This window comes from Aplidium turbinatum, chromosome 18 (assembly GCF_918807975.1).
Source record: "Aplidium turbinatum chromosome 18, kaAplTurb1.1, whole genome shotgun sequence".
In the NCBI taxonomy this organism is placed as follows: domain Eukaryota; kingdom Metazoa; phylum Chordata; class Ascidiacea; order Aplousobranchia; family Polyclinidae; genus Aplidium; species Aplidium turbinatum.
This window is the reverse complement of record NC_137489.1, coordinates 11,979,898-11,992,014: the sequence shown is the minus strand read 5'-3', so window position 1 is coordinate 11,992,014 and position 12,117 is coordinate 11,979,898. Positions and strand designations below refer to the sequence as shown.

General features: G+C 38.3%; 1 protein-coding gene across 1 annotated transcript in view; it reads left to right on the top strand.

The window, feature by feature from the left end:
- LOC145787186 (dynein axonemal heavy chain 5-like) overlaps positions 1-12,117 on the top strand; it is a 64,639-nt gene that overhangs the window by 50,559 nt on the left and 1,963 nt on the right. Inside the window, exons 65-83 of the mRNA XM_082598909.1 lie at positions 153-320; positions 449-568; positions 2,040-2,253; positions 2,799-2,902; positions 3,130-3,264; positions 3,768-3,923; positions 4,407-4,589; positions 5,081-5,251; positions 5,635-5,822; positions 6,401-6,591; positions 7,075-7,196; positions 7,662-7,811; positions 8,275-8,520; positions 9,174-9,393; positions 9,594-9,833; positions 10,171-10,340; positions 11,258-11,473; positions 11,749-11,829; positions 11,942-12,073. Coding sequence (XP_082455035.1) covers positions 153-320; positions 449-568; positions 2,040-2,253; positions 2,799-2,902; positions 3,130-3,264; positions 3,768-3,923; positions 4,407-4,589; positions 5,081-5,251; positions 5,635-5,822; positions 6,401-6,591; positions 7,075-7,196; positions 7,662-7,811; positions 8,275-8,520; positions 9,174-9,393; positions 9,594-9,833; positions 10,171-10,340; positions 11,258-11,473; positions 11,749-11,829; positions 11,942-12,073 — 3,207 coding nt within the window. The remainder of the gene's footprint in view (positions 1-152; positions 321-448; positions 569-2,039; positions 2,254-2,798; positions 2,903-3,129; positions 3,265-3,767; positions 3,924-4,406; positions 4,590-5,080; positions 5,252-5,634; positions 5,823-6,400; positions 6,592-7,074; positions 7,197-7,661; positions 7,812-8,274; positions 8,521-9,173; positions 9,394-9,593; positions 9,834-10,170; positions 10,341-11,257; positions 11,474-11,748; positions 11,830-11,941; positions 12,074-12,117) is intronic.

Below are 12,117 nucleotides of genomic sequence, written 5' to 3'. Positions count from 1 at the left end.
AAACGAGTGGGCTACCATTAGCGTACCCAAAGCGAATTTCTAAACAGCACAACACAAAGTGTAACTTTGACAGGCCTACGTAATTTAAATACTTCAATATTATCAAATTCATCCAACGTTTTGGTATTTTTAACCACAAATGTCTTTTTCAGGTGGTAGAGCTGATGCAGCCTTACTTCGAAGCCCCTGACTACAACATCGACACTGCTCGCAGGGTGTGTGGTAATGTGGCCGGCCTATGTGCTTGGACGACGGCCATGGCGAACTTTTACGTCATCAATAAGGAGGTGTTGCCTCTGAAAGCAAACCTTGCTGTTCAAGTGAGTGGAGATTCAGAAGCACGCTGCTGTATCTTGAAAGTCACTCAATAGCGTGTCAGAACAAAATAAATTGTCCCTCATTATTGAGCTTCTTTGAATTGTTACCACTTTAAACTCTCTGTTGTCAGGAAGGACGCTACACCACAGCCATGATCGATCTGCGGAACGCAGAAGAAGAATTGGCAGAGAAGAACAGAGAGCTTGCGATAGTGCAAGCCAAGTACGACGCCGCCATGAGCGAGAAAGAGGTGTGCTGGTAGTTGTCTATTCTATTTTAAAGTACTTTTCCTCAAAGAAAAAACAGTTTTTTTTGCATCAGATAACTATTTTGACAGCTATAACAAAGATCTCGATATTACTCTAAGTTTGATTTAAAAGGTGAATAATTTAACCAGTCTTAGAATTGTGGAGACAAATAACTTAGGATGAAGTTCGAAAGATGATTTTGTCTTAGATAAAATGTTTGCCTGTAATTTTCGACGAATTTGTTTGGTTGTCACATCGATCCAATGTGTCATTGGAGATATAAATAACTTTCCAGCACTTTGGTGACTGCTTTTAAAATAATAACGGCGTGCGTTTGTTTTTCCACCTAAAACGGATATTTTTTTAGAAAAAATGCCAAAACTCCTAGTCCGAATGTGTAAGCTATTAAATTTGAGAATCATAACGTTTATAGCTTTTAATAATTGTAAAATTTCAAAGTGTTTTTTTTACCACACCATACTGAAACGCTACCAGAGCGAACTTCAATCCAGTATTTCAGAATAAAAATGAATTCAGTATGCAGCAACACACCATTGAAAATGAGATGACGTTCTTTTATTTAGTTTTGGTATTCCATCAACCAAGTTCTTGGTGTCCCGCAAGAAACTTTTCTGCTAATGCATTGACTGATTTCTACATTTATTGTTGCTTTCATATTTGCTAATTTTTGACCTTGTGTGCGTTTGCAATATTGCAAAGCTGTTTTAAGAAAATGAAACCAATTCTATTCAATGGTTTCTGTGAAACAAGTTTTGTATTGGCCCTACAAGTAGACTATATATGGTTATTGCTGATGTTGGTCTTAAGTTGTTGTAAGATACTTGAAATGATCATAACGTGTCACATTTTTTCTATATTTTTGCAAGCATTTTTATGATGAGGACGGAATAGTTGTAAGTATGCCGTGAGTGTCTGGTAAATTTCAGATACATCAGGTTAAAATATATTTTAAGTATTAAAAAGTATTAGAAAGTATTAGCACCTTTTTTAAGTTTAAATTGCTCTGTTATAAATTGTTTCTGACATTATACATCAAACACGATTAATAACTATTTTGAAACAGTAGCAAAATGCGCCACTGAAGATCCACATTTCATTGAATTGATCAATTAATTTTTCCAGCTTTTGTTGCCCAGCTTCTAAGTTACTGGTTTTTGAAACACAACGTACATTGTTGTTGACAGCTGACTTGGGAAAGTAAGACAAACAGCATTTAGTCTTCCCAAGTCGGCAGCGGATATGCAACATAAGAACTTAAAGTGCTCCCTGTACTAAAGTGTGCTTAGGTTGGCACTGATAGCCAGGAAATTAGCATGATAAAATTTTAACATTATTAGAAAATACATGGCGTTTGCTTGAGTCTATAGACCGTAAATCGTTGAAGCTTTGTACTAAGGATAGAGCTTGCAGTTGAATATAGAAAAAACAGTTATAAACATCATCCTTTGTCAGGAACTGATGGCAAGTGCCGAAGCATGTCGGAGAAAGATGCAGACTGCGTCTTCTCTCATCAATGTTCTTGGAGGAGAAAAAGAGAGATGGACAGAACAAGGCAAAGAGTTCACGGCTCAAACGAGAAGATTAGTCGGAGACGTTCTTATGGCGACCGCATTCCTTTCATATGCCGGTCCATTTAACCAGGAATTTAGGAACGTGTTACTTGGAGGTTCGTTTTGTACGATTGCAAGCTTTCACTATAACATTAGTTAACTTGTAACACAACATTTATACAACGTCTTAATTCAGTGGCTTCGACAATGTATTTCAATCTGTCATTTTTTTACAGCTTGAATTTATTGAACATGGATGTAGAAATGACAATAATATTTAAGCAAGCTGTGCAGTTTGAGCCACCACTTCACATTACCAGCGTTAGTTTATGTTGTTTACACTTCCCAAGATTAACGATGGCTTGAAATCTTCCCACTCTTCCTGCAAATGTGATCACGGATTTCTTTGTTGAGAAATGATAACAATGCAGAATAAAATATCTTCCTTTTTGTGTTCGTAATATATAATCTAAAGACCTTCTGATCATTATCCTTTTAGGTGAAACAGGCTGTCAAGGGTTTAAAGAGTAATAACTATATTTGATTTGATTTAAACACCAATGTACTAGATGAGAAAATATTCTTGTTTTATACGCCACATGTCACACGTTGCTGTTTTGTGGCATAAATTTCATCTTTTTTCAATTTATCAAAACTATAGACTGGCAGAAGGAAATGCGCGAACGAAGGATCCCTCACAGTGATGGACTGAATTTGATTGACATGCTCACTGACTCTGCTACAATCACTGAGTGGAACTTACAGGTGACTTTTACAAAACAGTGAGGTTTTATTAACGATTGTTCGGTGTTCATGAACCACTTTTATTTTAGTTTTCTTCAGAGGTTGGAAGTTACGACTGTAGAGAAGAGGGAGTAGCCCAGATCAATTAAAAACTTTGCCTTTATGTACATAACGCAATAACTGTTTGTCACTTACGACAACAACTTTCAGATATTACTTTAAATAACGAGGATTCATTTTGAAATCAGGGCTTGCCCAACGACGAATTGTCGATCCAGAACGGGATCATTGTAACAAAGGCAGCCCGATATCCGCTCCTCGTGGACCCGCAGGGCCAAGGTAAACTTTGGATCAAGAATAAGGAATCCAACCATGATATGCAGGTATTGCTTATTTTAAAACCTAACATGTGTAGCCTACAGCGATATTTGTTTTGCAAAATTATATAACGTTTAAGATTAATATTTCATAATAAATTTAATTCACAAGAAATTACAAAATTTTACGCTTTAAAAGAAGGTTTTGTACTTGTCACCGTATGCCAGTGGTTCTTAACCTTTTACCTTGTTGGAACCTCATTGAGATCATCAACCAGTTTTTGCACCCTCTCCTATAAGAATAGCAGAAAAGTTATAATCACCTACATTACAATTAAAAATGTTAGTTATCGGTAAACAAGTAGCCTACAACACATACAGCTTTTTACGTCTTTGAATAATTCAGTAAATAATTCAACATGGGAATAGGTCTCTCACCCCTGGTTAAGTACCCCTGCCGTATGCTGACACTATAAAATCAACAATTTATTTCTTTATATCGTGTTAAAAGCATAATAAAATAATGGCCTTGTTGGTTCAGAAAATATTTAATTTCTCTTCTTTTTAAGCTTACGTCTCTCAACCACAAATACTTCCGCGCTCATCTTGAAGACGCTCTTTCGCTTGGACGTCCTCTTCTCATTGAAGATGTTGGAGAAGAGTTAGATCCGGCTCTGGACAACATCCTGGACAAGAACTTCATCAAACTTGGAAAATCTTACAAAGTAATTCTTCAATTTGCTTTAAAGCTTTTTAGTTCTGCAGTGAGCTTCACTCAAAATTGCCATTCGCTTAGTTCGATTTGTATCTTCTGAATTAAATGGACGACGTTCGAAAGGGCGCCAGTTCGACACCGCTCAAGAGCATGCGGCTGTGTCTTTGGTAAGACACTTAAAAACATGCTTGAAGGTGGTCACGAAGATTGGCTTCCTTGCCTTCCCGTTCACTTAATCTAAATCTTCAATCACCGGGCGTAGGCCTGGATACGACAAACTTAAATGGAATTTTAATTTAGCCTACTTAAAAAGGAGATATCAATGGAAACCGCTCTTGTTACGGTCAAGTTTCTTATGCACCGTCATTTAATCGTCCAGCTTCCTATTTTGTTGTTGAACATATTCAAACCTATCCTTGCAGGAGAGTAAAGAAACTAGCAAAAATAGACTCAGCTGTTTCTTGATATTCTGTTATTTTTCTTCATCCCACAGGTGAAAGTTGGTGATAAGGAAGTTGATGTTATGGACGGATTCCGCTTGTACATCACCACAAAGCTTCCCAATCCGGCTTACACTCCGGAAGTGAGCGCCCGGACCTCAATGATAGACTTCACCGTCACCGTAAGGGGTCTCGAAGATCAACTTCTTGGAAGAGTTATTTTAACCGAAAAACAGGTTAGCATGAACTGATTCAGAAACTTGGTCTTAGAAAGCAAATCTTGCAGAAGTTTATGAATTACATTTCTTCAATTTTGAGTGCATGTGTATTTACATTATTTTTCACTTTTTGTCCTAAATCATATTAATGCATATACAGTGATAGAAATAGGTAACATTGCTGTTTGACTTAGAACAAGTTTAGGAAACTGTTTGTGTCATTAACAAGACACTTGAAGACATGCCTGTGGACACAAAGATTGGCTTCCTTGCCTCCTCTTCAAATTAATCTAAATCTTCAATCACCGGGTGTATAACTGAATATGATAAAAAGCGTACCCGACGTAAATGGATAACCTTCCAATTCCCTTTGTTAGCTAAAAAAGGATTTACAAATTCAACCCAGACGCGGTTCACTTAAACTAGTATCATAGGCCAGGCTCTGGCTTTCAAGCAAATACAAGCTCGTGCTTATTGCTGCTTTGTATTTCATTGGTTTCTTTTTGTAGGAGTTGGAAAAAGAGAGAAACGATCTCCTGAGCGGTGTGACGCAGAATAAGAGGAAGATGAAAGAACTTGAGGACAATCTTTTGTATCGCCTCACTTCCACCAAAGGGAGTCTTGTTGAAGATGAGAGTTTGTTGGGGGTGCTTCGGATCACCAAACAAACAGCTGAAGAGGTCAGCGAAAAAAAACTTTCTTTCAATACAAGATTTATCGACTTTGTGATGACATAACTACAGTTAACCTTTTATCGTCAGACGTTTTCAAAATAAGTATAAATACAGTGCAAACGTTGTTTTTAGTTTACAACGGAAGCTATTGGTTTATTCGGTGTTGGGATGATAATGTAGTTTATGTGGAGCCGTAGCATTCACTTTGAGTAGATAATGATGGCATTTATTGCCGTGGCCCTGCAAGTTGGTTGATAAATGTAAATTAATAAATGTTCCCTTCGAAACCTTTCTACTTGTTTTATTCAATACTTTGTAGTGCAAAGCGTAGCATTCAGTTATGCTTTGTTTTTATTTTCGTGTAATCAACATCTGTGTGATGCGTTTAGGTCACTCAAAAACTGCAAACGGCTGCTGAGACAGAAATCCAAATTAATGCCGCTCGTGAAGAATACCGACCGGTCGCAACTAGAGGCAGCATACTTTACTTCCTGATTGTTGAGATGTCAATGGTGAATGTCATGTACCAGACGTCGCTGAAGCAATTCCTTGGACTCTTTGACTTGTCATTGGCGCAGTAAGTTTTAAAAACAAGCTTGTCTGCATGATAGTTGTGGCCGCTTTCTTGCTTTTATCTGATAGTTGAAGGTTTGCATTAAATTGAATCGAATGGAAAAAAGGCAACACGTGCTGACAGGTTTTTAAGCACTGAGCAAACACTCTTATCACTACGCGATGTAGGAGGCAGAATGCATACAGTAGAAGATGTTATCATGTTACCTTGTGATTTCATATGTTGAGCGTCTTTACCAAACTGTTTCTTTTCTATGATCTTGTTGTGATGACAGTTTTCTGCGTACACAGCGACTTGAAGCATTTGAAAAATAGACGTTTTGTACTTAGAAAAATCTCTTGTTGTCTCTTTCTATATAAACTTAATGTGATCATCTTTGATAACTTATTAGTAGCCTGTTGTCACTAATATTTAACCATGTTGCATCTTAACCTAAAAAGAAACACATTTCTTAAAATTGAAGACATTCAACGATTTTTTCATCATTGTTCCACATAATTTTGCTTTCGGAATTAAAAAAAAAAAACTTCTTGTGTAATCCAGTCCTAATTTTATCACAAAAAACACTAAAACTCTTGCAGCGCCGGAAAAAGCCCGATCACACAGAAACGAATCCAAAACATCATATCTGTCATGACCTATGAAGTGTTCAAGTATGCCGCAAGGGGTTACTACGAGAACCATAAGACTCTCTTCACTCTTCTGATGGCTCTGAAGATTCAACTCACTTCCAAAGACATAAAACACAGAGAATTCCTAACATTCATTAAAGGTTTGCTTTCTTTTGCTAAGTTTATCTAACATATATTGTAAGCAATCTTCAGATGCTCTTTTCAGCATGGTTAATATGTTAAGATGAACATTGCTCGAAAGCCGGACTGACTTGTTCTCATCAAAGTATAGACAAAATCGGTAGTGGTATGATCTCAATTGCCGGTGGGATGGCGCAACGGATAAGGCGTTGGATTTCCAATTATGCAATTCTGGTTCGAAATGATCTTATTCCTTGAAAGTAGTTCCTTACAAAATTGAAAAATTTAACATGTGGATTTTCGCAATGCATGTTATCCGAACTTTCAACCTCCAAAACCGCTATCTAGTTACAGATCACAATGGTGATTCCTGCAGCCATAAACAGAACATCCCGATTAAAACAACATGTTTTGGTCTGGTTCCTATCAGTTTATCCTACCGAAATGAAACCTTGCATTCAACTAAGTTTTGATTGATCAGTAATCACGTGTTTCTTTCCTAGGCGGGGCCTCGCTTGATTTGAAAGCTTGTCCACCAAAACCTTGCAAATGGATCCTGGACATGACCTGGCTCAATCTGGTGGAGCTGTCCAAACTTCCACACTTTCGCGACATTTTGAGACAGGTCCGACCATCATGACGTAGTACTAGCGTATAGTTTTACCTTCTTTTCAAATCACAACTTGAATAATGGCTGTGGATGGTCGAAACAATGTTTCATAATGTAATGTAAATGTAATAAACTTGAATATATTAAGCTTGATAAGTTGCTCGGCTTCGTATGCTTATGGTTCAACAAGACAAACTTTCTACCAAAGCTCTAATATTTCGTAAGTAACTAAAATAATGACAGAAGAGAAGTGTTGATGATATTCACAGTGGTTATTTTATCCTATACTTAGTATTTTAACTCCAGTCCTCGAGAGAAGCGTAAAATAACCAAGTATCATTGAGAGGCATGCACTAAACATATAAAATAGCTGATAGATCGATTGTATTCGAAAAGTTTTGAAACATAGTTTGTTGGCTAATGAACCGACTTGTTTTCAGTGAACTTTTTGTAGTTGTTGTCAAAAAAAGTTCAATTTAGGTACAAAACAACGATAGGCAATGGAAGCAATGGTTTGACAAAGATGCTCCTGAAGATGCCGCCATCCCTGATGGATACGACGGATCTCTTAAAGTTTTTCATCGTCTCCTCCTGATCAGATGCTGGTGTCCAGACCGCACCATGTCACAGGTACATCATGCATTTGCTCCACCTTTCACAAGATGACTTTTGTATTCCAACTAACAGAATTCTATGCCACGTCATTATTAGGCTTGTTGAAGAAACGTAAATACGTTTTTGTAGATTTAACGTGTAACGAATGCTTTCCTAACGTCAACACTACGTTTAAAATCAACCCAGAAGAGTAACGTCAAAATACCACGTTCTTTGAAGTGACACATGCATGTGTTACTTTACAGAACGTGGTCAGCCACATTTGTAAGTTTTTTATCGAAGAGATCTTGTTTTCTAAGATTCTTCCATAATCCATTTTGTTTATTTTAAGGCACAAGGATTCCAGCATAGAATTTATAAAATTATTTTTGTTTTTAAAAGAGATCTTTAAAACCTCTTTTCTTAGGTTTTTGTACGTATTCTATAATATGACACATTTCAGGCTTTGCATTTTTTTCAACATTATTTCAACGTTTAGAGCCGAAAATACATCGTTGAGACTCTTGGACCGGAATTTGCCGAAGGAGTGATCCTTGATCTTGAGAAGATGTGGGGTGAAAGCAATCCAAGGACGCCTATCATTTGCTTTTTATCCATGGGATCTGATCCCACCATTCAGATTGAGGGATTAGCAAAGAAGATGAAGATCGACTGCAAAGATGTGAGCATGGGACAAGGCCAAGAAGTTCACGCAAGAAGGCTTCTCAACCATTCTATGACAAACGTAAGTAAGCTAACATTTTATTTTCGCTCGCTGAGTTTCTGTATATAAGTCAACTTGGATCCTTCTCTTGCATCATGGGCCAATCCGACAGCTGTTTGCAAGTACATCCTTTTTTTCTTAAAATTGAAAAGAGTTTTTTTTGAGTAAATTTGTGATAAATGTAGTTGATTTAACGTCAAAAACCATCTTTTTAATGATTGGTAAAAAAAATGTCTCGTGTAATGTACACCTTGGAAATCGTTCTGTTATGGAAAGAATTGACTTGGCCAATGACATAGTGCATATGATACAGAGTAGTCATGCAATTGCTTTCGGCTTTGTGTTTGTTTTTGTTTAAAAATAATCAGCTCCTCAATTGCTACACAAACAGAGTGCGACTAATCAAAGCGGAATCGAAACTCAGCCAACGCCGTAGAAAACCAGCGTGTTAACCACTGAGCCATCTGATCACATAATTTTTTCATATTTCATATCCAATTGACTTGAACACGATATTCCATTCTTGTTGGCAGATCTATGAGTGATCACGTTGTTTGAACGGATGCCTTTCACTCATCGGCTTCGGAGTGTATGAGATTTTCCACATAATTCCTTTTTTTCAGGTTCCTGGTAGACATCTGAACATATGATCTAGAAAGTATTTCATATTGCAGGGTGGATGGGCTTTGCTTCAGAATTGCCATCTTGCATTGGACTTCCTCGATGAACTCCTCATGACGGTGACAGAGACAGAAGAGGTTGATCCTTCCTTTAGGCTTTGGATCACGACTGAAGTCCATCCTCGATTCCCCATCACTCTTCTTCAAACATCTATCAAATTCACAAACGATCCTCCCCAGGGACTGAAGGCCGGATTAAAGCGTTCCTACGCATGTAAGTTATTTTGAAAAAGTCTTCTCAGCAATTTTTGACAACAAGAATGAATAGAAAAATAACTGAATGTTTATGTGAATAAACAGTAAACTATACAGCAGCCTGCCATGTTGAACTTTGTCTTACCAGAAGCTATGCGTATTTCATATCGAAGCTTGCAAGGTTTTGCAGTAAAAATGCTTGTAAACACGTCTTTTCAGCAATCACTCATGACCAACTTGAAATATCGAACATGCCACAATGGAAACCTATGCTCTATGGCGTCGCTTTCCTGCATACCTCCGTGCAAGAACGCCGCAAGTTTGGTCCGATCGGCTGGAACATCCCGTACGAGTTCAACCAAGCCGACTTCATTGCTACCGTACAGTTTGTACAAAACCATCTCGATGACGTCGATTTAAAGAAGGGAGTATCATGGAACACCGTCAGATACATGATAGGTGTGGACTTTGGATTGACAGAACATATTAAAATACTTATCACAATTTGTCCAGGCTCTAGCAAAGTCCAGAAGGCCGAAACAATTACCAGCTGCTATTATATTTCGTATAATCGACTTCTGATATAAATTAAGAACAGATGTTTTCTGCAAAAAATAACGCATAAACAGAGGTAGCTGTACTTGTATTATAATTTTATTTCAATGTTCAGTATGGCTAGATCATTATTGTAAGCTAAAAGAGGTGCAGAAAATGTAGGTTTTAAACGTTTTAGGTTTGTGCTACCTGCGAAAGTGCTGTACTTTAACTTCGAAGATACTCATCAGTGTTTTTGTAGGGGAAATTCAATATGGCGGACGGGTGACTGACGACTACGACAAGATCTTGCTCAACACTTTCGGCCGAGTGTGGTTCGGAGAGTTTATGTTCCAGTCAACGTTTCAGTTCTACAAAGGGTACGGCATTCCTCATTGCAAAACTGTAACCCAGTACTTGGAACATATTCAGGTAAATAAAATTCTTTTGTGAAATGCGCTGTCATCTCAATTTATTTACTTGCCTGGCTATTTGTTGACCACTGTGGTATTCGTTTTTAAATGGAATTACGATTTTTCTGCGATTGAGCTTCATTGTTGCACCACTGTTTAACCTGTTGCAAGTTGAAAGCAACCACATCCACCCCGTTAGTTCAGTGATTACGCGTCCGCCTCAAGGTCACGCGGCGCTGGTTCGACTCTCGGGGTGTGCGCTTGAGCAACGCATTTCAGGACTGCTCTCCATTCAGCGGCACTAAATGGATGAGGTAATTTCCCAGCAACAACATTTCAACAATCGAAAACTTCACTCTGCCAATCTCGGTAACCGGCCTTGCGTCAATGCCTCTACAAGTAGCCTATGCGTAACTACCAGGAATAACCTATCAAGGCTTTGCCAGTCCGAGGATAAAGATCCAAAAACATTCAAGCTAAGGTGGTGGACTGGTGGTGTTATCCCAGACTGCACGGGGAAGCCCAGACTGCACGGATAAAAGGTTTTCTGTTCCATTTAAACTGTGAAATGTGGTATGATCGATCATGTCTATATAATTTTCATGCGTATTTAAACGAAGATAAGGTCATCAAAATGACAAGATCAGTTTTTTGCGATACCCAGGCTTTATTCCCGGAAATTGAAGATTTGGATTAAGTGATCGGGAAGGCAATCTTTGTGTCCACCTTCTGGCATATACCACTAAGTAGCCTTTCTTACCAAAGACACAGCCACACGCTCTTGAGCAGTGTCGAACTGGCGCCCTTTTGTGCGTCGTATCAGGGCTCTCACTACTCAACTGTGCTGTCAACGTCGGTTGAAATGATGAAAAATATATAGGCTTTCAAATAACAAAAACCATTTTTACACTTAATTGTCATCCTCCATTCAAACAGACACTTCCAAGCACAGACACACCCGAAGTGTTTGGGCTCCACCCGAATGCTGACATCACGTATCAAACGAACAGCGCCAAGAACATTCTTGATACTGTGCTCAGCATCCAGCCCAAAGACAGCAGCTCAGGCACTGGCGAGACGAGAGAGGATGTCGCCTACAAGCTTGCGGAGGACATGTTGGAAAAGCTGCCTGCGGACTACATCCCATATGAGGTTTGAGATATAGATAGGATGGTCATTTTATTTTTGTTTGGATGCGAAACGTACATAAAACAAAAACGTACAGTGTGCATCCAATGAGAGAGTGCGAAAGACTGTAGCCCGGAAGGCGTGTGAGGTCGTCGAGTCTGCACTCTCTAAGCAAATAGAAAGTTAGTTGATAGATAGAAAGTTGAATATGACGTGCATAGAAATAGCAACTAATTGAGTGGTTGATGAGCTGTGCTTGTCATTCTAAGCTCATTCTATATGTTTGTATTGCGACATAGGTGAAAGAGCGTTTGGAAATCCTTGGAATCCTGCAACCCATGAACATTTTCCTGAGACAAGAAATTGATCGAATGCAAAAGGTAGGCTTGTTAGCCGTACCAGAATCTCACAAAGAAGGGTTTCAAAGATTAAAATGATCAACGTTTTTTCTAAAGAATTTATATTTGAAAATTAAAGTTACTTTTATCTTAGGTCATCACTCTCGTTCGAACGACTTTGATTGACCTGAAACTAGCCATCGAAGGCACGATAATCATGAGTGAAAATCTCCGGGATGCGTTGGATTGCATGTACGATGCTCGAATACCGGCTAAATGGCTCAAGGTAAAGTATAGATCTCGATGCAGTTACATGGATTGTAGTCGATC